Here is a 27,713-nt window from a genome sequence, read left to right as displayed (position 1 = left end):
ATAACAGTATCAATTTACTTGCTTAGCAAACGAGCTAAAAATGACCTCGTTTGATGGTAATTACATACGCACAGTGGTTCTGAATCTTATACTGATCGCGTACCACCTGACAACTTTTTTCTATCACTGCGTGCCATCTAAACCCTTCTGCAATTGGTAGACCAAGTAATAGGCCTATTTTTCTTGACCAGGCTGGTATATTTCTGGTTAGCAATTTCAAAACAATGTCCAAAACACGAGTTTCGGCTCTCACTAGGGCAGTTCGGTCAGTTGAGTTGCAATACCTGATCTGACTTGAATTAAGTTTAACAGAAAGCCACTCGCGTACCACCTAAAAGCACAGGCGTACCACTAGTGCTGTGTGTACCACAGGTTGAGGACCACTGGCACTCCGGCGTACCACTAGTGCTGTGTGTACCCCAGGTTGAGGACCACTGACACTCCGCCGTACCACTGGTCCTGTGTGTACCACAGAGTGAGGACCACTGGCACTCCGGCGTACCACAGGTTGAGGACCACTGGCACTCCGGCGTACCACTAGTGCTGTGTGTACCACAGGTTGAGGACCACTGGCACTCCGGCGTACCACTAGTCCTGTGCGTACCACAGGTTGAAAACCACTAGGCTACTCTAGCTACTGAAAATTTGCTCATTCAGGTACTGACACCAAACCAAAGATTGTACTTCTGTGTATCGTGCGCGTTTAGTCACAGCTTTGAGAAGCACTTGTGAAGAAGGAGGAGACGATAAAAAGCACAAAAAGAACGTTTTATAAACGCGGGAACTCGTAATCAGTACGGTTGACACACAGGAAAACCATTGCACCATTGGGTGAACAACACGAAACCAAAATGCTGTGGCAATTGCATTGATGATTTATACCAGAGGTGTGCAACCTGCTAACTGCGGGCAAAATGCGGCCATTGAATAAAGGGTGTGCGACCTAATAAGGTGTTTGGGTTTTTGAAAAAGTGTGGACTATTTTAGTGCAGTGCTAGCGAGCGATTGTAATTCTTTTTTGTCAACTCTGAGCAGATCGATGCGTTTTGGTGCTATTTTCTACACTTCCATTCAATGTGGCTAGAATCACTTGCGAATTTTACTGGTAGCTTTGAAACGCATGGCAAGTTTGTTTGGTGCGCAACAAAGTAAAGGCAACTTGTGTTATAGAAATGTCTAGTCCTCGGTCTTAATTGGGTTTTGGGCCATCAGTGATAAAGGTTACACACACATGGTTTATGCAGTTCATGTATTTAAATGAAAAAGACTTATTATCTATAAATGTTAGTGTTTTCAACGTTACGTTTCAGGTGTTAAGCGCTTTGCTTATTACTTTCTATGATACTTATTGGAACGGTTGAATATTGCAGAGTTTATGAAACTATTTAGGAATGCCGTTTTTTAGGTTGTGTCACTCAGTATTAGGCAACTTAGACCGAACAATTCCCACTAAAGCAAACGGAAAAAAGTTTTTAAAACTTGAAGCAAGAACTGGCGAAACTAAACACGTCAAAATAATGAAGAAATACTTTCCTAATATGACAAGCGAATCGCATATTAACAATTGAACTATGAAACAACCCAGTTTAATTGACAAATCTGCCGTTTTTTGCAGCTATGTTAATGGTTGGTGTGATAAACCATAATGATTTAAAGTCGAAACTGTCACCCGTATGTTATACACATTACACGCCCAAACAATTTGTGTATAGAGTGCATAGAAGAAGTGGAAATATTTTGGATTGAACGAAATACGTAACGTTGAAGCGAAAGCATGAAATCTTAAAACATAAATTTTCACGGTTGTTTAGTTATTAACATCAAAATGACAGCATATGTGCCACGCAGTGCGCTATGGTGCATAAAAAAGAAAATAAAACTGTTCTGTTTTCATTAACGGTAATTTTTACGCAATTCAATCTTTTATCATAATAGATTTTCTAGTTCAAGCCAAAAAGGTTGAAATAAGTTAAGAATACAAAAATAAACTTTTAAAATAAGTTATCACGTCAACACGAATCATATGCCTTAACAGTCAGCATACAAACAACTGCTGGTTACTTTGAAGATGCTGATATATGTGACGTTGATGGTTGATGACGTAACAGGTTGATCATTGGCAGACGTTGCAATGTTTCGTCCAGTCTTGGAACTGTATCAAAATAATTTCTCTTTACTTGATTTTAATTCAGAAAACCAATATTTATCTCTCATAAATCTATGCTTTTTGTAATACTAAAGTTGCCTATCACTTCGGTAACATATATACTCAAATAAACAGTGGACACTGTTTTCTACCTAGAAGGTCTCATCAATGCAGCTGGTGACGAGATATCGGCCGTATGAGCTATAATGTAGCCCCTAACGGCACTCCAGTTTGTTGGTAGCACCAACCTGTTCGATGCCACAACTGAGCTTTTCATGTATTGTTTAATGCTTTTATATTTTAAACGTACTTTGTTTAGTAAATTGACTTCAAGCCGAGAATCTCCATGTTAAACCATTGAGCTTACCTGACACGTTTTACTGCAATACCACAGCGAACGGCATCCCGAACATACAAAGTAAGCTCGCTTCATGCACACGGCACATTTTTCCTCAGCGGCGAGATGAGGCGACACAGGAAGCCTGCATCCTCCGTTAGGGGTCCGCGGTTTATCCGTCGTAGGACGCGGAACAGGTGTAGAATATCCGTTAGACGGCGGTAGAGGGTTGCTACGAAACATGTTAGGCGTGATGCCCATCATATGACCCATATCCGAATGCTGTTGGTGCATGTGGTTTTGTGGGTAATGTGAAACCGGCTGGATTTTCTTCTCCAGTTCTTTGAGGCTGTGTATTTTGTCCTCTAATTGTTTTTGCTGCACTTTGAGGTGCGCTGTGAAACGCTGAGCTGCCTCAGGGGTCATTTTCAAAGCCTGTGGGTTTAGAACACCGTTGTGGGCCTTTGCAGTTCCAGGCATTTGCCGATTGCTGTACTGTTGTCGAATCGGGGTGCTGTTAATCGACACGCCCCCTGGCGGAGCGCGGACAACGTTTGCCCGTGGCACAAGGTGTCGCTGTGGAGCAGGTTGGTGGCTCGGTGGAAATCTTGACGCTTGTACAGATCGTGTGGGTTGTTGTATTTGTTGTGGTGGTTGTTGGTGATGCTGTAAACGGTGGTAATGTATTGGGGTGGGTTTGACCGGTACACGAAATCGCTCGGTTTCACTTTGTTTCTGTGCACTAGCGGGAACGTACGGCTGTGGCGACGACATAAATGTATTCGGGCTCAAAAGACTTTGTTCGCTGGGTAATCCGGCGTGTCTTCGATGCATTGAGTGTACTGAGGTTGGGTGGAAGTGTTCGTTTCGAGTTATTGGAACTTTATTGCTATTTGGACGCCGCAGCTCTACTGAAGAGCTTTGGTGTCTCACGGGTGTAGGTATTCCTTTATGCAGAGCTGGGCTTGGAACTTTACCAGCTTCTGCAATGTTCGGCGGGGCGCTTTGGGGTTTGTTCTCATAAAACCGAGACACGACGTGCCCTGGAAGGTTATCCACGCTCTTTGTGCGATAATTTGCAGCTATAATCCTTTGGTTTAGCTCCACTAGAGAAGAAGCCGCTCCTGGACTAATATTCCGTTGCTGCATTCTGGGCAAAAATCGCCCTTGCGGTAAAGTGGATTTGCGGGCTGGAGTGGGTCTGGCAACTGGTGGTGTCTTTTTTGCCGGGTCCAATGCTTCTACCTTTGGGTTTTGGCGAGGTAGTATTGTCGGCAGTTTGTCGTCTAAAGCTTCAACGTCTATGATTGTTATAGGAGTTTTACGTTCACCAGTTAAGTTAACTTTTTTGAGACAAGTCGTTGCCGTTTCGTCGGACGATTTATCACCGTGTGGCGATATTGCTGGTCGCGGAGCAAATCCATTTTCTTTTGATTTATTTGGACTTGTCTCTTCAGCCATGTTGCGTTTTCGTACCAGCTCGTAGAGTTCGATGTCGCCGTTAGCAGATTTAACCGAATCTAATAAACGTAAATTTGTTACTTTAAAACTTTTGTAAATATGATTCACTGGGTTATTTCTGGCTTGAAAGCAAGAATAAACATTAACCAAAAAAAGCAAGAACATATGTTTATCAAACAACAAAATTAGTCACCAAATATCGTGGGATATTTAAATATCGCGTAAGTGGCAGCTTATAAGCTCAGCCAGGCGAATATATATGTTACACGACGTTAATCCACTGATTCCGTTACTCCGTAACCTCAATTCAAACACTCTCAGTTGCCTAAAAAAGTGCACACAGTAATTGTAAGAACCTTATAGCAGAGTTGTAAGTCGGGTCGGGCTTTTTGGGTGGGTTCGGGCTTTCAAATAAAACAGGCTTGGTTGGGGACTTGTTTCGGACTTGTACGCGAATTTAAGTCCCCATTTAAGACCGAAATACTGTCAATAATTGGTTTGACAAAATTACGAGAAAAGCATTTATATCTAGCATTTGTTACAACCGCGTCCGCATTACAACTTTTTTACAACTTTGAGTTACACACATATGTATTTCACCTTGCTTTTGGGAAGCACCGCTCGTGACAGGCTTGACCACATCGGATTTCGTAAGAGGATTTTTCTCTAGTGAGTCATTCGAATGTTTTCCAGAATCCATCGCATTGTCAGTTAATTTGCCTGTTGGTTAAATAAACAAAGTTTTTTGTTATTAATTTCGGACACTGGTAATTTACATCACTAACATAGACGTTTATACAGGAAGTAAGCGATTATCGAATTATCCACTCGTAATTGTTTCACAGAAACCGGATGTTTTCGATTTAGGGAAAACACCACAAATGCAGTAGCTGGAAAAGTTGGGACCGAATTGTCGGAATGTATTAATTGAGGAAATGGCGGAAAAATGAGCTATTTCCTTTAGATCTAAATTGCATTGTGTCTGGGCCAATAATTAGTATTTTGTCTGTATATTAGTATGAAGTGTTTAATTAAAAAAATGGTTAATTAAAATACAAAAACCTGCAAAATATAAACGTTTTCAGTACTGCCGAATTTAAGTATTCAAAGCAACAACTTTACCAAATTTAACGTAAATAGAGATACTAATGATGGCACGAGCATTTGCCGAAACGTTTAAATAATAAAGCATGTCGCTTTTTACGTCTATTTGCGCCATTATATTTGCCATTAAAGTTATGAATAGATCCATGTATAGTGTTCCAATGATACTTAGCTACTAAACAAAGTTTGTGAGGCACCTTAACGTGTAAACAATCGTTATTTTTGTTTGTATACTAACTATTCAACTGGTTAAATACACGTAAGCAAATTTGGACAAAACCTACCATTAGTTTCCAGTTCTGCCTTCGGTTCGTTTTGGCATTTTCCTTTTGATAAATCCAAAACGCTTACACTACACGTACGCTTCTCCTTATTGGACAGATCCAAAGGCACGTGATCCGAGTCAGCCAATGAGAAATACTTTTCAATTCTGACGTCGCAAAACGTGTTTACTGAGCAGTCCATGGGTGGAGGAGTGAATCGTTCATCGGTGCCACATTTTACCTCAATATCATGCGGTATTTCTTCAGTTTTACGTCGTTTTTGCAACGGCTCGTCCGAATCCGAGTCTCTCCTGAATGGAGATAGGGACTTGGACTTGTGCGAGTTGTGGTAATGGAAGGGCTTCACTATACCGATCATATGAGAACCTGTAAGTACAAAATACTTGCGTATTGCCAATGATATTGATATACGTGAGCGGCCGACAATCCCTGGAATGCGTATAAAAGTTGGTACACAAGGTGATTACTATTTATTGCACGATTCACAAGTTGATATCCGAGTACATTTTGATAAAATGTGAAATATCACGTTGCTTGTTTTTAGATTTATGATCAGTAGTCTTTAAAACCTAATTAAACGATTCTTGTTCAAATCAGGTTGTATACAAACCTACTTCGCACACAAAATGTTTGTACGCGAAGTCAATACATTTCGACACAAGTCGTAAATTGGTACGCGGCTTTAAAAAACGTGCCAAACCCAGACGAATGTGAAAACGTAAACTACAACTTGTCAAGAGCGCCGTTGAAATGTTAATAAGGCTTACACTAAGCCGAAACAAAAACCGCTACTTCGAAATCGTGTTTTAATTGTACAGCTTTCAATACATGTTTGTTTAACAAAGCCAGCAGGCAAGCTCACAGCTTCTAAACCATAATCCAGGCGCGTAGCAATACACATTGTCTTACAAAATAGGTTATCACTCCTGGCACAACGTGGCACCGTTAGTTTATAGGAATGCAATTTTTCCAAACCGCAGTTTATGTTGTAATAAGTCTTTAGTCGTTTCCATACCTTCTGTTGTGGGCAATGACGTAGGGACGGGTGCGGATGACGTCACGAACACGTGATCGATGACGTCATGACTTGTACTTGACGTTGCGAGGTTTTCGGAGTTCAAAGCATCTGAAGACGTCTCTTTAATGAGGTTTGGGGCGTTGGAGGGGCTTAAGGGTGATTTAGTGGGTGAAGGTATGGGTGAATTTGGGGTAACGAATGGCATTTGACCGTTTGTTGTAGAATTGTCGTCGTCATTTTCGTCTTGCTGTGGAATATTTGAAACGCAATTGGTTAATTTATATTTTAAATAGTTAACATTAATGTTAGATTTATATTAAAGTGAAATTACAAAACAAATGTGGCCGTGTGCAAAGTCAGGTCCGAATCAAGACCGTTTTATTCAATATTAAGCCCGAATTACGTCCCTGATCCGAAAGAGAATCTTATGTGTTTTGTGCGGTTCAATGCATACTATAAGTTATCAAATCGCGAGCAAATAGTATGCAGTACCTTTCGGGTAGTTATTGTTTTGCACATATTTAAACACGATTGTTTTAACGGTTCGTTTTCGAAGGGCTTTTGCTGCTAATTTATCAACCAACGTTTATCTCAACGAAAACGTGCACCAAATTTAGAACTTTGTCCAAAACATTATTACTTGCATATGCCTCTGGTCAATTTAAAGTTGATTGCGATCGTTAAGCGATTGCGATATTAAACGTAAACATCCGGATCGGTACAGTGTCGTCCGGCGCAGCAGAGTAGAGGAAGCAACTGTGCCCCTTCAGTGCACGAGCGCATCCGGACCTTTCGCACGAATTTTTGTCATGAAAAATTGCACTTATTTCCGAAACTGTGGGCCGGGGTGTTTTCTGCAGTTTCGGCAATGAACGCGGAAATATGAATAGCTAATAGCAGCTGCTGCAGTGTCTGCCAGTCCTAACTGACTGGTAACGTTTAAAGTACAATGAGTATACAAATGACTTACACGTACAAACAACACCAAGTGCATGTCTTATAACGCATGCTGGAATAAGTCTGTAATAAACATTCAAATAGGTATATATTGCTATAGTAGAGCATTATGCTGTATCTGTGTTTTTTTGACAAAGTTTGCGTTTTTGCAACTTTTTTGTGTCGATTTTAATAAACACTTACAATTTTTACTACTTATGCACCGAATCCATCTCAAAAGGTTCGGGCCGAAGCCGAATAATTAGGAACAAGTTTCAGACGAACCTAATAAGCGATTTCTGATGGATTTTTTTTTTCAACTGAACCTTGTGTTGTTGATGCAGATCAACTTTTTTATGACAATTTCAAACAACTTTAAAATACGTAAGCTCAACAAAATATTTGGTAATTTGCAGATAACGTGGCTAGTGTTTTTTAGATACATAATCTACTGAATTTATATGACGTTTAAGTTGAACTGAAACATGGACAAAACAGCATATTCAGGCGAAAGTTTTCCCAAAATTCCGTTCATATCTAACTTTTCGCTTCTTTACCTTTAACATTTTTTCTTTCCGAAGATGTTTCACGAGCCAGTTGTGTCTGGGAAATTCCATAGCAAGGCGAAGATCGGTCAAGAGCTCGTCCTTGGGTCCTACTCCTCCTGCAGGCGACTTTAGCGGGGGCCTCTCTGTGTGACAAGCCATAAAATACTCACAATCAGACAGGGTCATACGTATGCCATGCTATACGTAGCAACAGCAGGTTATGTCCTATTTTTAGCTGATTTTAAACCTGTATGAAACAATGAGTTAGAAAACGGATTTGTCTGACTAGTTTTCTGACTAACAAAAAATACACAACCGTAAAAAACGCACGACTACACCGTAGAAGACAAAACGCCAAACCAGTGTTGTACGTCGGGCAGGGCTTTTTGGTTTGGGTTTAGCTAAAGATTGAACAAAACGGGCTTGGTTTGGGGCTGACTTTACACTCCGCATCATTTTGTCGTATTTTTACCGACTTTGAGGTTTCGGGATTTGGGTTTTTTCCGGGTTCATGCTGAATTTCAGACTCGGTACCAAATATACACGAGTAAAACCTTATTAGAGCTGGCCTTCTGTACTCCAACTGCATGCACCTGCTGGCAGACCTAAACTACTGTCATGGGTACAAATCCCTTTGAGGGCAAGACTTTTCAAGCAACACATTGTTGTGTGGCATTCTGATAGACCAGTATTTACCAATTACATTACTGGTTCCGCAAGCTTCATTCTTTATCACCAACTTATGTTAACATGCTGACCAACTTCTTTCAAATTAATACAGTTGTTTTAAAAGTGTATTCCAATTTCCAACACGTGCTAATTATTCTTGTACGCTTTCAAAGTCATCAAAAATCAATGATATAATTTGTGAAAACTAACTACGACCAAAGCACAAACAAACAATGCCTCAAATTTATCACCACGAAAATCATAAACTTAAGAAATAAGATGTGTAAATTACAATAAGCCCTGACACTAAAACACACCTGAGAACACTAAAACATAAAACACACGGCTGTATTCTTAATATCAAAACACTGCAGCCCTAATTAACCTATAGAACTGTAACTACCACGACGGATGTAAGTCATCACCCTGTATTTGCAGCTCTAGGCCAATCTATCACGTAATATTTGATGACAATCAGTTATTATCCGCTATGCCAACGCACTGGACGGAAGCACAAACAATCAACAGCACACAAAAAACAAATGACGTCAACATACGGAAGTGCTGACTCAGCGCTAAAAGCGTGATTGCAGCTGCTCCGGCCAAATTCGCTCCAATGTGCAGCATAAGCCAACTGCTGCTTTTGCGAAATGATAGACTTTGGATGTTATTACGCAATGTGGTGGGTATAAAGGAAGCCTGAAGCACAAACATCCGAGGGAAATGATCAAAATACATTTAACTAGAGCCCGTTGTCTGCATCCGCGTTTTGGTAATTCCATGTACTAACTTACTGCTAAACCATTGAGGGATAAGTCCGGATAACTATATATGCTAGTAAACAGACCTTATAATGTGCAAAAGTGATACTGTACGTAAAAAATTGCAACGTTTATCAATGCAATCCTTACAAACCTTTACTAAAACTTATCAGGTACTTTACACATGTTTTTTTATTGTGTATGTTAACTACTGTATCTCAAATTATGTTTTTCTACAGAGGTGTCGTAAAATAATAAACACAATTGATTGATTGATCATCTTCCAGGAAGAAAAGTTATATGCAAATTAGGCGTTCATAACCTGGTAAATTCGACGTCGGTTAAATAAAGTATGTTTTAATCAGGCGTATTTAGGTATTTATCCATACTTAGCTACTTACGTACTGTTGGCGCATGATTTTACCTGGCATATCACAATAATGCTACATACCTCGTAATTGATTTCGAACTATTTTAAACAGCATATATCAAGTGTTTATGGAAAACATGTTTCAAGGGCCAATATAATCTTTTCAACACAACCGAATGCAAACCTCAACGTATAAGGCAAAACCTTCTAGCTATGTTTGCAAAACGTGTACCTACTAACTAAGTATAGTGAGAAACATGCGACTAGTTATCCTTGGCGATATTAAAGAAAACTCCAGATAACTTTTCACAACTATGCAAACGGTAGCAATTTAAACGTATAAAGTTTATCTGTTTACTGGTGAATCAACACTATCTTGATTCACTGGCCCTATTGTATAACACAACAAATAACTTGCAGCAACTTAGCTATACGTAAATTAGGCGCAACCTTGCTTTGTAACTGAGCCATAGCTTTAAAGGGAAATCGTAGTTTACATACCAGCCAACGCGGAAGTTGTGCTAACTCTCGTAGCAGACTGACAAGGGTCACTTGATCAACGGCATATATGCTGTGTAATGAAGCGACCTTGTATAGGTTACGTCAGGTCACTTCCTTGAAGCTTCGATTTTTGACGGGAAACCAGAGCCAAATAAAATCCCCTAAAACTGTAGACCACAATGTTTTTGCAGGAAAAAAACAACTCACAAATATTGCAGAGAGAAGACATTTAAAGCAACTAAATCCCCGTACAAACCGCTTCGTACACAGTTATTACAAAAAACAATAAATATTGCAAATAGAAGACAAGGGGGCTTAAAAAACTACATTACATTTACTGCAATGCCTTTTTACGGTAAAAAACGTATTTTTTATTTTTGTTTTTATATTGTTTTATTACACTTTATCTTTACCCAAAAAGCTTTTTGAAACTGGTGGTTTTTGTGCGGTATGTTTTGCCACAAAATCGACCAATGCTTATAAATGTAACGCATTTACAAAAGCTTTTACGAAGTGTCACTGAGCGCTGATAGGTTTAGACAAATTACAATGCAAATAACAAATGTTTCTAACAACTAAAGCTTGTCTTAACCTTTGTATTAAAACAATACCCTTTAACACCCTGCTAAACATGGCAAAGATTGTTCACCCATTTCGTAAGACACCGCTTGTTGAAGCATGGAGAAAAATCCAATGATTTGACTCATGTCAAAATGATTGTTAGTTCAAATAGGTTCGTCTGGCAGAGGTTACGTAATGTCAATTCTGATGCCCATGTTTTGACCCTTTATTGATTTGACACGCAGAAGTTGGCGACACGTGCGTTTAGGGATTTCCTGACAACTATAAGGAAGTCTGTTTCCAAGTTTGACATCAAAATTAATTTAGCTCCTGTTAACCTAAGTCCTAGACCTTGCAGTTGTCAAACATTATGTTTTCTGACACTATTTGTCAAATGAAAAAAAACATCAGTTTTTGCTTTCTGCAAATCTACAAAACAAAAATTGGTTGCGATATTTCATTTTTAGCTCCAACTCATGCTGACTGGACAAATCGCCTTGTATGGTGACTACATTACGAACAGATTTAGAAGACATGCAAAAAATATGTAAATTACAACGGCAACACGCATTTCGGCTTGGAATACATGTGTTTAAAAATGGCAAAAACTCAGACATAAACAGCCTCCAATAAGAAAATCAACTCCTTCATACAATCACAGAACTCTTTCTAAAGTCACAACTTACTACAAGCAAACTATACAGTGAACTCCGGTTAATCCGTCTCTTCGCCTAATTTGACAAAACTCGAGGTACAAATGATATATAATGTGGCAAGGCTTGAACTATTAATCGACGTAGGTTAATCCGGATCTTCGCCTAATCCGGACATTTTTTCAGTCCGAGGTTTACTGTATTCACTTTTGCTTCCCAAACAACTCTCGCAAACGCCTAATGCCTAACAGGCTTCAACGTATAAACTATAACAGTCTCTTTAAAATAGGAAACGAACTCGTGTACACAAACAGTAATCATATCTTAACCTCGTAAACGGATATGATTAGTTATTCTGTCCCTGAACAACCCTTAGCATCAACGTGATATTAGTGCTGATTCAATAAAGTGCTGAATCATCGTCACAAGTAGAACTGTCAGCATCTTTGACTGAGTTTAATGTCCATTTTAGCTTGGTTAGTTGACCGCCCCCTATCAAGTTAGGTCAGATGTATCTCTGACAGGTGTGGTCCATTTTTACACGACGTGTTATACTGTAGTATTTGATAAACAGTATCAGTAAGTGTGATTCATTTTTACAGAATATAGTTCTGCAACGCATGTACCTAAATGTAGGCACTAACACGAGAGCATAAACCGTATAGGGGCCTCATAGAGTTTCTAGTTATTAATTTTCATACAGGCGAGTATTTGTACCCTTGTTAAAACCTGTCGCTTTAAGTAAATTATCCACATTCCTTATTAACTTAACACCGCATGAGTGTAATACTATACCAGGGGTCGCCAACCTTTACCACACAAAGAGCCATTTGGACCAGTTTTCATAGCAAAAAACACTGGGAGCCACAAAGCCGTTTTGAAATATGAAATAAAATGCCAATGCAAAAGCGTTGTTTTTTTGTCTCACGACGTTTGACTTTTTACTGCTAGCTAGTTTCGCATATTAGGTACACTGGTAAACCAGTCTCGTCAGCAGTGCAAGAAAACGAATCTATATCCACGTGGTACTAAAATGTTCTGTTTGCTTCAGACGCTAATTTTCTTGTTGAGCACGTCTTGTGAAACAACAAACAGGTATTGTTGCGCGCGCACAAACACTGCAAAGCAAAACAGTATCTCACTTTGTGTGTTAACCTGCGCGCCATCCGTTACCAGAAGCGGACACGGTCATGTTATTGCACCGTAATTTTGATTTTAGACTTTTGTGTTCCACTTGATTGTCACAGAGTTTACAATAAAATGTTGTAAACGTTTGGTAATTTTAAGACCAGAGCCGCATCAGAGGGATCAAAGAGCCGCATGCGGCTCCGGAGCCGCGGGTTGGCGACCTCTGTACTATACGTTGGTATAACAAAGAATTTAAGAAATATGGTGTTCAAAAGTGACGTCACCCCCCACACGTACATGGTGACGTCATCAAAAACCAAAATACTAAACACACCAAGTTTAAAGAGCTCTTCTGGCAAATGTGATTTTAAAATCTTGGTGATGACGTCACGGAACACGTAGGCTTGGTAAGTGAATTCCAAGTACGCTAACCTTAAATAGGCCTGATACAACGAAATGTTCTTGTGTGTGGCAAATGGGACATTAAGTGGTTGATATACTATGTGCACTGAAGATTCAAATTTTTATCGCAAATTTTAATGAAGTTTCATTTCGTTTACTCTACTCTTTCTTTATGTAAATTCTTCGCTACTAAAAAACTTTAAAATGTGACGGACACAAAATCCTTGTTTGAAGAAAATGCACAAACTCATGTTTATACACTCAATTCCATTTAATGTGCGTCAGATTTCTTTATTTAAAAAAACTTCCTACATTCTTGCCCCGGTCTTTGAGTCAGGCAAATACGTTCCTATACTTAGACATACTGTATTTTGTTGTTGTATTTTTTACTTTCTACAGCCTATTACATCAACATGCTCTTTTCGTTGCCCTTGTCCACGAAACCGACAAAGACGCTTTTACGCCAACACATACTTGTATTTTTTTACTTTCTACAGCCTATTACTTCAACATGCTCTTTTAGTTGTCCTTGTCTACGAAACCGACAAAGACGCTTTTACACCAACACATACTTGTATTTTTTTTTACTTTCCACAGCCTGTTACTTCAACATGCTCTTTTAGTTGTTCTTGTCTACGAAACCGACAAAGACGCTTTTACACCAACACATACTTGTATTTTTTACTTTCTACAGCCTGTTACCTCACTTGCTCTTTTCGTTGCCCTTGTCTACGGACCCGGCAGAGGCTTTCCAATGCCCGCACATGCTTGTCGTGTTTTTGTGACACCATGTTCGTACCGGGAAATGGTATTGTTTTACGTGTCTTCACCGCCCGTCTCAAATTACTTCATTTCCCGACTGTTTCCGGACTATCCACCAAAACTGCTGTTTTGCAAAGCCAGCAACAGTGTAGCACATGTTTGCACATTCAAAACATTCTATCATACACTTGCATGCAAATAGCAAAACTGGTTTCTCCCAATCGTCGGGTCAATCTATACTGCTGTAATGTGCCTTTTTTATCCATTTCGTTGCGATGTACGCAAAACGTGTATAGAAATGAACCTAGAAGCCTTAAATTGTTCATTAACAATATTGCAATAAGTGAAAATCGATTTAGAATTGAAATATTGAAAAATTGCAAGGACAACAAATCTTTCATTAACTTATTCATAGTGTACTGCTTTGCTGAAACAATTCTCATTTTTGCGAAGGGCTAAAGTTAGCCGCTAAACTAAACTCCGGCGTGATCAGAAACCTATACATTCTGGTTGAATAAAAATACATTTTTTGTACCACTACACTGTCTACCTTGACACAAAACACCAATGTACATAACAAGTGTAATTTACGTTTAACCAACTCCTTGATACAAATACCTGTAACTCAAAACCTCCCGTACGAATACGGCACAGCCTTCATCCTGCGCCTGGCGTGCAAACAAACCACCTTACCGGTCTCCTACCATACGTTCAAATGACCCTATGGGTGCAATACGATACTACGGAAAGCAGAGGCGACTATTTGCTCATGTGCGTGTGGTGCATTACCAGGAAGAGACCAGAAGCGACGATGGCTTTTCCTCTTAACTCAATTGTCCTCCTGTCTGCCTATTGTTTTTTTTTGCTCCGGCCTTGTATGTTACGTACTGCTTGTGCGGGTGCGCCACGTGGTACAGACTGGCGTAGCGTTTGCATAACCATATGGGCGGGGCTCCAGATCTCTAACAAAACCCTCTGTTGTGACTCATGTTTGATTTTTTATGGTTAAAGTCAAACAACGTTGGTTTTGCGAGTAACTGCTTCCCTATTGTGACATACTTTTTGTTATCAACGAGATTTAGCTACTTTTATCGTTAAGGTTGGTAAAAACACACATTTAAGTCCTGATGTTGTGACTATTTCTAGCATAAACTAACTGCAACCGTGAACACAATGATAGCCAACTGCATTTGTTATGAACGTGATTTAGAAGGGCATTATTTAGACGTTAACTGACGCCACAAACGACTTTCGAATTTGTAGCATGTTTCTTTTTGTGGTATACTGGCTCAAACATTTTGCTTACGGCCATTACTTTTATGTCGTAACACACAGGTATCATAATAGGCTACACACTGCATATAACTCTATTTTATCCGCTGCCTTACAAAATCACTAATCTTAATTGTACATACTCCTTAACGTAGCCTTCAATATTCGAAATATCCAAAGCAGGTAGACATACCCACTCACTTTATTGAGACAAAATAAACAAACGCCAACCTATCGTACAAGCCCGCCTGAAGGGTGACTCTCGAACCTATACACCCTTTCTCTCCATACAGGGCCCACAAACAATACATGTAGGCGTGCCTATGGGCTAAAATAGGAAACATTTTGGCACGCCCAGTGATAATGATTAGCCACAAGAAGCGGTCAGCAAGAATAAAGAGCTGTCACGATATTAGCACTGTTTGTGCCTTTACGTGAAAGGCCGGCCTGTTGTTGAACTTACAACACCAGCAGGGCCGCCAAAACGCAGAATTTCATGCCCTAGCGCCGTGTCATGATGACGTGGGCTAGTTGTTGATTCACAGAAATTATGGAGCTTGACTTTGCTGTGAAAAAATGTGGCGTTAAAAATTGCGTTGCCTTATCCTGTATCCAGTACGGTTGAATTGCTGATTTAAGTGGTGTTGTTTGGACAAACTTGAACGGCCTTAGTATATAGAGCCAGGAGCATTTGTAAGTCTTATTTTAGGCTGTTCTTATAATTCCGTTGTTGTCGTAGATTGACAGCAGTTATTACTCCCATAGTACGTAGGTATGTTTGTTTTGTATTAATTTTAGGGCCGTGTGAAAATCGAATATGGTGCATCAAGGGCAACTTCATACGTCATCTTCGCTGACTTCATTATATATCCTAAAGAAGACCACCTGACACTAAAATGTTACTAAATTCAACTTTTTCCTGTTCACTACATACCATATGTAATCAAACGGCTCGTCCAAAAAGATATAGCATATTTATGTGCAATGTCGTCTTTTTAACTTGTTTTTCCATATTTACATAAAAAATGCCTACGGTCGTGCATTTCAAGAAACACTAATATAGACGGCACAATTAATTAATACTGCTAAAAAGTTAGGCATTTATGTTACCAGTAAAACTATACGGGAGAACAACCTACCGCAAAGAGCCTAGCGTCACAACAAACAACCTGGTCCTATTTTTGTCTAATATTTCTACTTTCTATTGCCTGACGAAACCCTTATTTCGCTAGCTAACTGGTGAGCAACATAACACCCCACTTAACGAATTGAGTGTCCTGAAACTTAATAAGATTGCTTACGCATCTTGACATTGTTTCTGGCTTCGAAAGGGTGTTTCGTTACTGTGCTACTGGATCACATAAATACACACAGCTCCGGAACCAATCAAATTAAATGGTTACATGCTGTACAAATGGGCACGAAAATGTGTTGAAATGTCTAGTTTTCGCAAATGCTTGCGTAACAGCTGATTGTAAAGGACAGTGGCATTTTAAGCAATAACGTTTTCATTAAGTCGTTAGCTATTTCCCTAGCATTTCCGACTGTTTTTAATTCCACGTATCAAGTCGTTTCAAATTTTGTTTGCTGCTAAAGGTTTGCTAATTTTCTAAATTTACACCATTGATCAACAAAGCCCCAGATATTACTTTAAATATGACATTTCAATCAACACGAACATTCGTTGTCCAACTCAAGACAGCCGAGGCGTCGACATTACAGCTAGATCCAGTTAGCGAAGGTCATTTGAAGGTGCCTTACGTCAAAACTGCTGATATGTGACGGCTTGATTTGATTACTTAAGGCTGTGGGTGTGTTTTAACATCTTCCTTAATGCCAAGTCAGCATTTTGGCCAGTTTAGTAAACTTTAACGGTTTATGTTACATTCTCTGACATACGTCGGTGACCTATAATTCTGTGGCACTTGACCTTTGTGCCAATTCGGTGCAGATTGACCGGTTTCTTGCATTGACGTATTTACGGAAATCCCCTCAGGGTTTGTAAATTAAGATACCATTCGTTGAACTCTAGCCAATTTGGCCCATATGCCGTGTACGTCATGAAACAAATTTGCTTGGAGTTTTTAAATCATGTACGTCACAGGTAAGTTTAATTGTCATGAGTTGGAATCATGCAATAAAACATGAATTTTTAGACTAGAGTCTATAGTTAGATGACTTTTTTGGCACAGCAAGTTCAAACACCATATTTTGTTCCAGAAATAATACACAAATCGGATTATTTATTGTTTTACACATTTACATCATGTTAACGACATTTTCGGCAAAAATGAGGCACCCGAATTTGTTGTATTATTATTTTAAACCTCACGTCATCGTAACAATGAACATCGATTCTAGAGTAACGCAATACCTACGCTGTAATTGAGTCACTAATTGCCCTCGGGATAAGATTTACCTCACCACAATTCGAGGACTTGAAAAATCGTCAAAATTTCGTGGAATGTTTGTGACGTCATAAACATCTGCTACGTCACATTCACTAATGCTTCGCGCAATCGGCGCCTGGTAGGATTTGGTCGTTACTGTCATTGTACGACTTTGGCCCGTGGCCTGTGATTTTTGTTTTGAATTTTTTCAACTTAATCGTGTTTTCTTTAAATAATTTTGGAATTACGGTTAAAGTGGAAATAAGTTCGTGTTATGGCTTGTCACGGTTTTAAATGCGCGTTGCCCTGAGGAAACACACGTTCTGTTGCCACATTTGAATGCAACGGTTATTTGCGATCAACTTTCATGACATGCAAAGGTCACTGAACGTAAACTTTGGCTGCAGAAAATCTTGCTTATGTAACAAGTACAAGTAAGTACACGACTTTCGATAAGAGCTAAGGGCAAATACGTTAAGGTATCACAGCATACTTATGAAATTAAGAGATAAATTTGAAGTAAATTCCAACACTTTAAAGCCCGTTTGATTGACAGACCTATAATAAAAAGGACGTACACAATAGACAATAATAGAGAATGACCTCAACAAGACGTTTTAGGGCCGTTGTGCATTAAGAGAAGTCCAGCAACTATAGCTACTTAGCTGGGTGATATATATTTTAAAAAAAATACTGACAGAATATGAAGTCAGTTCCGAATCAAGCCCGTTTGTTAAACAAAGCAAAGCCCGAACCCGGCCCGACTTACAAATCTGATCGTTTTGTGGCAAATATTCTCCTGTTTATTACACTCAATTAATATTTTCTAACCTTCACTAGTTGTGCAGATTTTGTCTATCATAGTTAACTACATAAAATGCTTGTTCAAAAAGACTGTTGTTGGATAAAATCTTCATTGGCTGTTATAAACTAAAATGCCCGCCTCTTTCATCTGTCCTTTATCAACCCAACCCAGTTTCACTGCTAATACGAACAGAATTTTACTAAAATAACCCCATACATCTATATTTCTACAGGTTTTTCAAGTAATTCAACAATATAGAAGAAACACACTAAAATATCTCAAGCTAGGCGTTCTGTGAGGGAAAAATCAAATAACTAATCCTACAGTAGCATACGAATTCAGCATTGCTCATTTGATCGACATTCGTACTTAAAAGGTGCTGCGGTTTTTACAGGAGTCTGGCAGGCTGCGCTAGGCGATGTCACCAGCCTTCACGTATCTTTCCACTAACGTAAACATAAGTAAGATGCCTGGTACAGCGCGTGTCACCAACATAGCTATAATGTTCAGTAGCGACCTGTTTAATAGTTCTTTGTAGTAATAAGAAATAGTTTATGCTTGGGCTTTAATACCTGCAGGTACCTTATAAGAATGTAATCCTTAGCTTGAAAAATTGTCGGTCACCTACTAAACTATAGGTATAGATGAATACATTCCTACTGGGATCAGCCCTGAAGCGTCCATGCTTTGGGAATGCTTGGGAGGCCGGCTTAATTCGGTTAACGCCTTTAATGCACTTCCGTACTATGATTCATGGTCAGTCTTGCGTTTTTTCTGATGTTTTTGAACTATAAACCCCCCGACAAACACTCTATCAATAGAATAAAGCAGCACAACCCATAACACCAGGAAATTTCGTCTATGCAACTATAAATCTATGCTATTTAACAAGGTAAGCTATCCTGTGCCTATGAATACAGGTATTTCCATATACCACGCGATGCGCATGCGCAGTGCCCACGCGGAAGAAGTTATGCGTCGTCCCACAGATACCTCTTCAATTTACCAGTCATAGCGGAAAACAACAGGCACACTGGCCAGCCAATAACCGACCCACGCCTTCTATAATGGAAGTATAAAATTCCGTATTTGTTTGTTTAACCTGACCAATACTGTTTTCGTGGCTTCGGCGTGCTGCCATAAAACAACACCTTTTAAATACCTCGTTGTCGTTATAACGTCATGCCAAATGTGTTTTTGACTGCTGTGTGATTTATACCTTTCGTTTATAGTAGTATTGCGTAGCCCTTACATAGACATTGTTATTTAAATTATGTTTTAAAACATAAATCAAATTTTTAAGCATATCTTGAGGCAAAATCACTGGTTGCAACTTGCAAGGGACTTTTAAGGCTTTATAAATCTGTCTAGCTTTATGCCTAACGTGAATTTTTTGACCACGTATGCATTTGAACTAGTCCATTCAGTAAATGACGACCTTGTTACGACCCATATCACGAACTTTTAAACAATTGGACGTAGCAAAAAAGCACCCACGTTCGTTACACGTTGTAATTCAGGTCATAGTTAACATAGTTGACAGGGGGTGTGTGGGTGGCGTTAAAATATGAAACATAACGATTAATCAGTGTTATTCATTTTCCCCCTGGTGTTGTCGTTAAAATAAGCGGAAATTGTAATGGTCACCGTCATTACAATTTAATCATCAACTTTACATTCATTTTTGAAAATATATGCGCAAATCGACATTTTACTTCTATTTAGTGTTAAATTCATCAAATGGCGTTATATATCGAAAAAAAATTGTTAGCAGGTAATTATCAGAATGCATTTTACGATACAACTTCAATAGTGTCTGGTAACTATTTAGTAATATAAATATCGTCTACATTTTTGTTGTTATATCTACACACACACTTATCCATTTTTGGCGTTTAAAACTTGCTAAGGACGTAATTAAAAAATCGAATTTACGTCACGGAAGACATTTGTACCTACGTCACTGAAGTAGCAGCATTAAATTAAAAACAAGTTATTTTTTCCAAAATTCTATTTATGTCATAATAAATTAAGCTATATTTTTTAAGAACCAATAGTGAAAGTGCGTGTAAGTTATCAAAAATGTGGTACACCAAAATGTTGTTTAAAAAACAAACAAATGAACAACTAAAAACGGAATGTAGTAACGGGGCTAATAGACCTGCATTTGACACTCATTAGCTAATGTTTATGTGTCCTGTGGTGCAGGTCAACTCATTACCAATATCACAATTAGTCAGTTATGACTAACTGCAACGCAGGCATAGTTGTAATGAGTAGTAACTCATAACTCATATAACCACATTATACAGTCATAGTATGAAATGGCCAATACGTCCCTTCCGCAAAAGCCCAACGTTTAATTCAACCACAAATGTGACAAAAACGTGACTCATTTCCGATAGGGGAGCTGCTATCAAAATGACCTAGCTGATCATTTTTAATGCCTATTTAATAACTGTGTGTTTACTTTTACATACGTTGAATCACACCAGTGCATACCACGGGAGTTTTTGCTTGACACAAAAACGCGATAGTTCCAAAGACTACTAAATTATTTTAACAAGTTGTTACACGGGTTTAGCACACGTTTTTGCTTTCCATTTTAGGATTTTTTGTCCGAACCGTTGTTAAAACAAATTTGGATTTTTTTAGCATCCAGAGATTTTATCAGACATCGTAACAAGAAAATCCCTACAGGCAAAATTAAAAAAAATAAGCAATTTAAAAAAAAAACTCAAACATCTTTTTTATGAATTAGGCGTTGTGTGTACAAAAACACTTTTTTGCATAACATGGACGTTTTCTCTTGTATGGGACGTCGAAACGTCGAATATTATGATACAAACTGCCGGAAGAGCAATACTCGTTTATACATTATGACTGACAGCAACAGCAAATTTAAGACGTTTTCGTTTGACCTCCACATTACTAACCGACGTACGGACTGATGCTCAGAAATAGTCACTTAATGCTTAATGTTTCGCAGAAAATGTACTGCGGACTAACGGTTTGTTGTCAAACCCATTTGCACCTGAATTCGTGCACACGCATCTCTCGGGTTTTGACAATAGCGAATTAGACAAAAATATTAATACAGCGGTTCTCCAACTGCGGGGGCCGCCACGCGATTTCTGGGGGACCGCGAGGAGCTTAAAGTATTTCTACAATCTTATGTAATATGAGATCTTGGTTACAAACATAGGCGATTGTTCGCGCACTATGTTTATATTGTTTTAGTCTTGTTTGTGACGTAATAAATTGCCTTTAAAACATTCCCTCGGAAATAAAACTTTTAGTTTGGTAACTGGACAGTTTTATTTGGCCAAGATATTTTAAATTTTATGAATATATTTGGACCGCGAGTGCTCGAAAAAACTGCGAAGGGACCGTTATGACAAAAAATTAAAAAAGTTTGAGAACGGCTGTATTAATACAATAACAAAAAATACATTAATATCCAAACCTGTTTGAAGAGACTTGAGTTGCCTCACCGAAGGAGGCCTTCCAATTCGTCTCGCAGCGCCCCCTGGTGTGCAACCGACCCGTTTGGCCTTACTCGCTTGGAGGCGTCTTTTCGCAAAACAATTGAGTTTGGTTTTATACCGTGGTTTGGCGTTGAGAAAATCACGTGACGGGTTCCGCTTGGCTGCTTTGGTGCCTTCGATTTTAGACAGGGCATTTCTGCACAGAACTATTTTGAGGTCTTTCGTTTGACCGCAGCGTGCATCGCCCTGGTGTTTCAAACGTTCAGGAATGTCGTTATCTGGTAAAGCGGGGTCGTCGTATTCTACAACCACTGTAGATCGGTTGTTTGTGGTCGCTAATGACTGATTTTGCTTTCTCAATGTTAGTGGGAGTTTTGAAGTCTCTTGGTCGCTGTCTGATGTATCGCTGCTTTCTGCAAGCCAGTCGTAAATAACGTCGGCATTTCTGTATTAAAAACAAACTATTGGATTTCAGTCTAAGCCAGTGGTGTTGTCTGAAAGCCCTTTTAAGAAACTTTGGTTTAAAAGTTTGTTGGTATGGACTCATTCAACGATATCACGGCCCCAAAATTCAATAAACGTTGGTTTTTTCAAAGTTTACAATCAAAGATAAAACGGTTTGGTCGGTGAGTTAAAAATCGTGAATCATATGAGCCGCAAATAGTTTTGACCACTATAAAACTCATTTTACCTTATTTCACAACAGGGAGCGATTTTTTTTTTTTAGCCCACGGTGACATATGAATCTGAATTATAAATCCTTTATTTTGCTGACTTGATGTATTCTGTGTCTAACAGCTATCCACTTATCCCATTAATTATTATACGCCAAGCTTATTGAAGGCGTCATACAGAATCAAGCCTGTCTCCCAAGCATTTCCACATGGCAAAGAACATGCTATAAAAATCTAGCCTGAGGTGGGATTCGAACCAGCGAGAGGAGTCTTACCAGGGAGACCGACTTGATTCCGAATGGCGTTTTCATTGGGCCTGGCGTACTAAAATTTATTATTAAGTATGCAGTGATCGCTGGTCTGCATAAAGACTTCAGGGCTAATCCAAGTACGTGTGTATGTTCAATTTAGCTTATGCTAATACCGTGTTTTCTCAAAGTATTGTATATATATATTAATATCCCTCCAATGAAGCAAAAAAATTAAGACACTATTAAAGTGTATTGACGTATCCTATGTAGTTATGTATAGTTATAAATATTTGCTTGGTAAATTTTTCCATTATCAAAAGGGGACGAGTCTTAACAAAACTTGTAAAAACGAAAAAAACACCATAACTTAAAGAATCAGCTGCCTTCTGATATCATTTGTGATCTTACCTGGGAAACAAACCACCAGTTTTGTGACGACTGCGCAGACGTAGACGGTGGCTGATTGGTTGATCCCCATTCGCTGTAGCGAATTCGTCTGCGGAAGCGGAGTTGTTTGAAATAGTTGACCGGTTATCGTCGGAAGATTCTGCCTCCTAGTTGGGCGGAAAAGTAACAACTTACACAGACTGATTGACTACATTTCAAAGAAATTTTTATCCCGGGCTAAAACGATACTTTACATCACTACATGTCAACAGCATTTGATGATAATGTATAGTACAATGTTTCCCATGAGTTGCAACCAAAACTAGGTTGCTGCTTTCGCATGACATGCATTCAGGTTTGAAATGTTTTGTGGCAGAGCTGCTTACACCATACCTCACGGCAGACCCACATTTAGCTGAATTTCGATAAGTGGCGTAAATAGGTAAATTATTAATTTAGAAGCTAAAGACGGGTAGGATTGGGGAGTACGTTATTTATTATTTATAATAGGAACAAAGTTTTAAAGTTAGTTTTGTTAATTTGTTTATGATAATACCCTATATTTTAGTTCGCACAATATCGTAGTTCTTTTGGTTTGCAAGTTACTGATATATTGATTTTTGGCAAATCAGTTGATTATAGTTTTTTTTTGCACAGACTTTAAACAAAGTCCAAAATAACGACAAAAAAACAAAAACTTACAGACTCTTGTATCTTGGTGGAAGGATCGATCCGAAAATCAGATAAATACTTCATCACCACATTCACACTTGTGATAATGCAGTTTTTTACAGTAGATTCCACCTGTTACACGTTGAACAATTGTTAACAAATAGGCATTGTCCACATTGGAATAACATTGTATTGGTCGCTAATGATGCAATAAAGGAAAAATATTTTGTTGGAATGAACAGATTTCGGGCCTTTTTGCCAAAAGTAGCGACATAATCTGTTGCCAGACGACAAATCTGGTGGTTACAAATCTGTTAGTGGAGTAATTAATTTGAGAACTGTTTGCTAAATTCCGGTAGAGGGCGTAAAGGGCACTAGCCCAAAAATATGAGCATTTTTACACAGTGTTACTTTTGTACATTCGTAAATGGTCTTTACGCCCTCTGTCAAAATTTAGCATCGTTCGTGATTTGAGTTCTCAGGTCGGTAGCTTTGGTAGCATTCGATAAATGCTGTGTATGCCATTATGACATAAACTTACTGTATAAGCGACTGTGAAAACGAGATTTTCTGGAGATGACAGAGAATCAGATTCAAATGAGGAAAATATGTCACTGTTCCAAACCGGGCTAAAAAATGAAAATAAGTAAATCTGATTTTAAGCTTGAAAACAACATAACTTTGTAAACGGATTAATAACTCCAGTTTGCGTTTTTTGTCAAAGGAAATGTCAGAACAGCGTATAGGTTAGTAACAATTCAAAAATACATCGCCGTTTGAGTTGAGTTTATTTCGCATGGTAAAGAAAACATAGCGACACAATAGCACCAAAACAACTAGGCTTACCAATAGATTGGGTACGGCACTCACAGAACAGCAATGATTAAGATAGGAAAAAACAGAACAATCTATATGCAGGCAACAATACCTATCCGACGACCGTAATAGATTTGTTCGCCATAGTTACGGAAATGAATCGATGTTCTACTGACTGAATCATCACAGTTGCCGAATCAACTAATAGATGTTTTGTAGATTGTCACAGAAACCGGTCTATGCGAAATCCCAGGTGTTTTTGTATTCAAACTCTTAACTTAAATCAAGCAGCCGCATACTCTAAATCAGGGGTGTCAAACGTGCGGCCCGCGGGCCGCATGCGGCCCACCAAGCCCTCTAATGCGGCCCTCAAACAATCAACAAAAATTGTAGTATTTAGTCAGATTTTTATCCAAGTATAATATTTTTTAAACTATTCAAAGTTGAAGCTATTCATTGAACAGACATTTACAGCTAGAACTTTAATAAAGAAATAAAAATTCATATGTTATGAATAGAAACGATAGTAAAACCGTTCCTCCAACTAAAAAAAACGTTAAGTTTCAGGGGTGCACAACTTGCGGCCGTACGGACACATGCGGCCACAGAGACGAGTTTGTGCGGCCGTGAACATGTTTAATAAAATACATTATATGTACTGGCGGCCGTGGCGTAAATAAAACTCATTTGCCAAATATTTCGACTTTCAAACTGCTCTAAACAGATTTTGTGGTACTGAAAAGAGGATTACCATCCTAAATAGCCATAAGCGTCAGACTTTTTTTGCGCCTATTGTGTACAAACAATGCAAAAAACAGGTACCACAAGCATCACAATATAGATTATGACGTCATAAACAGTTAAGACTGATCTTCACACTTTGCAGCTCAATCTGTGCATCAAGTTGGAAATTAGTCTGGGCTTTTGGGGCGTCAATAGATGGTATACATATGACATAAACCTATTTCTTTACATCTGTAATTTTAAAACAAGGTGAAATAAGGATCTGCAATGCGGCCGTCGTGGCGAAAAGGTGGTGCTCCCCTGGTTAAAGTTTATAAAACTAGATTAAAAATCACATGCGGCCCTTGGCATAATTTCCAACTGCAATGTGGCCCTCGAAGCCCCATGAGTTTGACATCCCTGCTCTAAATCACAACCTTTTTGCTATTGATCGACACATTACAGGTCTTAATTTCACCACCGGCCGCCAAGTGTGTCAATCCGTTTGATTAGTAAAGTAACCACATACGATTTATTTTACAATATCGCATCTACTGGTGCCCGAAAGTCCAGATTAATTTTGTATTTTATGTTTAGAAATCACTCTTAACGGTTTATGACGTCACTATATACATATATATATATATATATTGTTGCATTTGATGTTGCCTGTTTTTTAAGCGTTTGCACACGAAACCCGTACAAAACGTCTAACGCATATGGGTACCATGGACCAGCTCACAAAAATCATTCAGATATATTTTTTTAAGCTAAATGTTTGTTTGGAAAAGTTTTTCCCAATTTTATATTGAAAATAGTTTCCATCAATTTGCAATTTAAAAAAAAAGTTTACATACATAATGTTAAATTTTACAACTTACCTTAAACTGGCAAATGCGCCGTCCGAAGGTATGACGTCGGTATCTCTGACGTCATGCTTTATGCGCGCAGTAAAGTTTGCGATGCGTCCAAAGATGTTATCTTGATCGTGTCTAAGCTCATTAAGATGCTGTTTATGCAAAACATCACAATTTGGAACGTGTTTGTAAATCGGACGAGCATTTAGATGTAAATGAGAATTAAAAGGTTTAGACAGGTGCGAAGAGTCATTACGCAAGACCGCACTTTGTGGATTTAAATATAGACCGTGGAAACAGATTTTAGCTTTGGTTTACCTATAAGAGATGTATTTATAGTTGTTTATAACAGGCATTTAACTTTTACGCATTACAAGAATACGATTCGAAATGTGAGTTAGAGGAATATTAAGGAGCTGTGACCTTATACATTGCTATGTTGTAACCCACAAGCAGAAAAGATAGCTGTTTATTTTAAATAGCCCTAGTGTAATTACTGTAAGGTCACAATGTAATACAGTAAACCTCGGTTAATCCGGACCCGATTGGATCCCAACATTGTCCGAATTATGCGAGGATCTGGATTAACCGAATCCGCTTTAATGTACAAAGATTAAACTGGAGTACAAATTTCGTAAAGTCGATTTACGAAAAAAATCCGGGGTCGAATACTACACAAGCTTATCGACATGGATTTGACCTCAATTTAAGTTTTACTTTTTACTAGTCGATAGGCCAAACAAACAATTTTTTTCATCAACTACATAAATCTGACACCCCTGAAAAAACAGCGTTTTGTCACTTTACTAATTCCAAACTTCCAAGTAGGGTCAATGAACAAGAAACTACCACACACGTGGTAAAGTGAAGCAAAATAAATAACTTTTACCTCTGTTGGGTCCTCTTTGTTGTGAGTTGCGTTGGTAGCGGATGTTGTGTCTGAAAAAGCGTTTATTAGAACGCAATTGGAAACAGACTATAAGGAAGTGTCAACGATCAGTAAACGAAGGGAAATATTAAAACAGCGCAAAAATTCTTTACGTGTATTAGCATTCCAAGGTTTGCAATTTTGTTTAATAAATTTTAAAAAATAGTGTAATTCTGTTGTTTGTTTGTAAGAATATGCAATTTTAGGCCTTTTTTGCTTGAATTTGCAATAAAAATTACACCTGCAAATGCATTTTTTTTAAAAAGAATTAAACACCTAATCAAAATGACAGATCCCTTACCGTCGGGTAGAGATTGGTTTTCGAAGAGAAACGCCGATCTGGCAGTCCTAGGTTCAACGCCAACGTGTCTTTTGTAAATTGCAGCCATCCGGTGAGACTGGGCTTATACGCTCGAAATGTTCCGTTTGGAAATACCACATTCAGGTGACTGATCAACCGTTAACAGCTGAAGATGCTCGTATTGGCTCAGCGTAAAACGAGTTCCTAAGTAACCTGATAGTTCTTGAAAAAGTAACTGCTGAAAGTAAAATGCAGCAATTGATTTTTTGCCTATCGCTGAGTTTAAAACCTTCCAATCGTTCACATACCACGTTTTCTGCAAAATTTTGCAGTACTTGGTGTTAGTTATTATATACCTAACGCTAAATTGTGCAATTTTAACTGAGTAAACCTACATTAACTACATGATGACTATTTAAGCTAACGGTTTTGGACAGACTCAAAACTAAAACCATGTATTTTTTACACATATAACATATCCTGAAATATATCTTTATTACACATTTTT

The 27,713-nt window shown here is 38.5% G+C and overlaps 1 protein-coding gene across 1 annotated transcript; it reads right to left on the bottom strand.

The window, feature by feature from the left end:
* Nucleotides 1-658: 658 nt before the first annotated feature.
* LOC145205282 (uncharacterized) lies at nt 659-27,439 on the bottom strand. Its single transcript, XM_080077969.1, has 13 exons — nt 27,206-27,439; nt 26,866-26,915; nt 26,001-26,128; nt 24,122-24,209; nt 23,611-23,712; nt 22,930-23,075; nt 21,575-22,041; nt 7,844-7,977; nt 6,348-6,597; nt 5,333-5,698; nt 4,545-4,664; nt 2,514-4,003; nt 659-2,152 (listed from the first exon to the last, which is right to left on the bottom strand). Exons 1-13 carry the CDS (start codon nt 27,291-27,293, stop codon nt 2,114-2,116), a joined length of 3,468 nt encoding a protein of 1,155 aa, XP_079934095.1. The 5' UTR covers nt 27,294-27,439; the 3' UTR covers nt 659-2,113.
* Between the last annotated feature and the right edge of the window lie 274 nt (nt 27,440-27,713).

The sequence above is a fragment of the Phallusia mammillata genome, chromosome 8 (genome assembly GCF_965637545.1).
Source record: "Phallusia mammillata chromosome 8, kaPhaMamm4.hap1.1, whole genome shotgun sequence".
Lineage (NCBI taxonomy): Eukaryota > Metazoa > Chordata > Ascidiacea > Phlebobranchia > Ascidiidae > Phallusia > Phallusia mammillata.
This window is presented reverse-complemented; position numbering and strand designations above follow the sequence as displayed.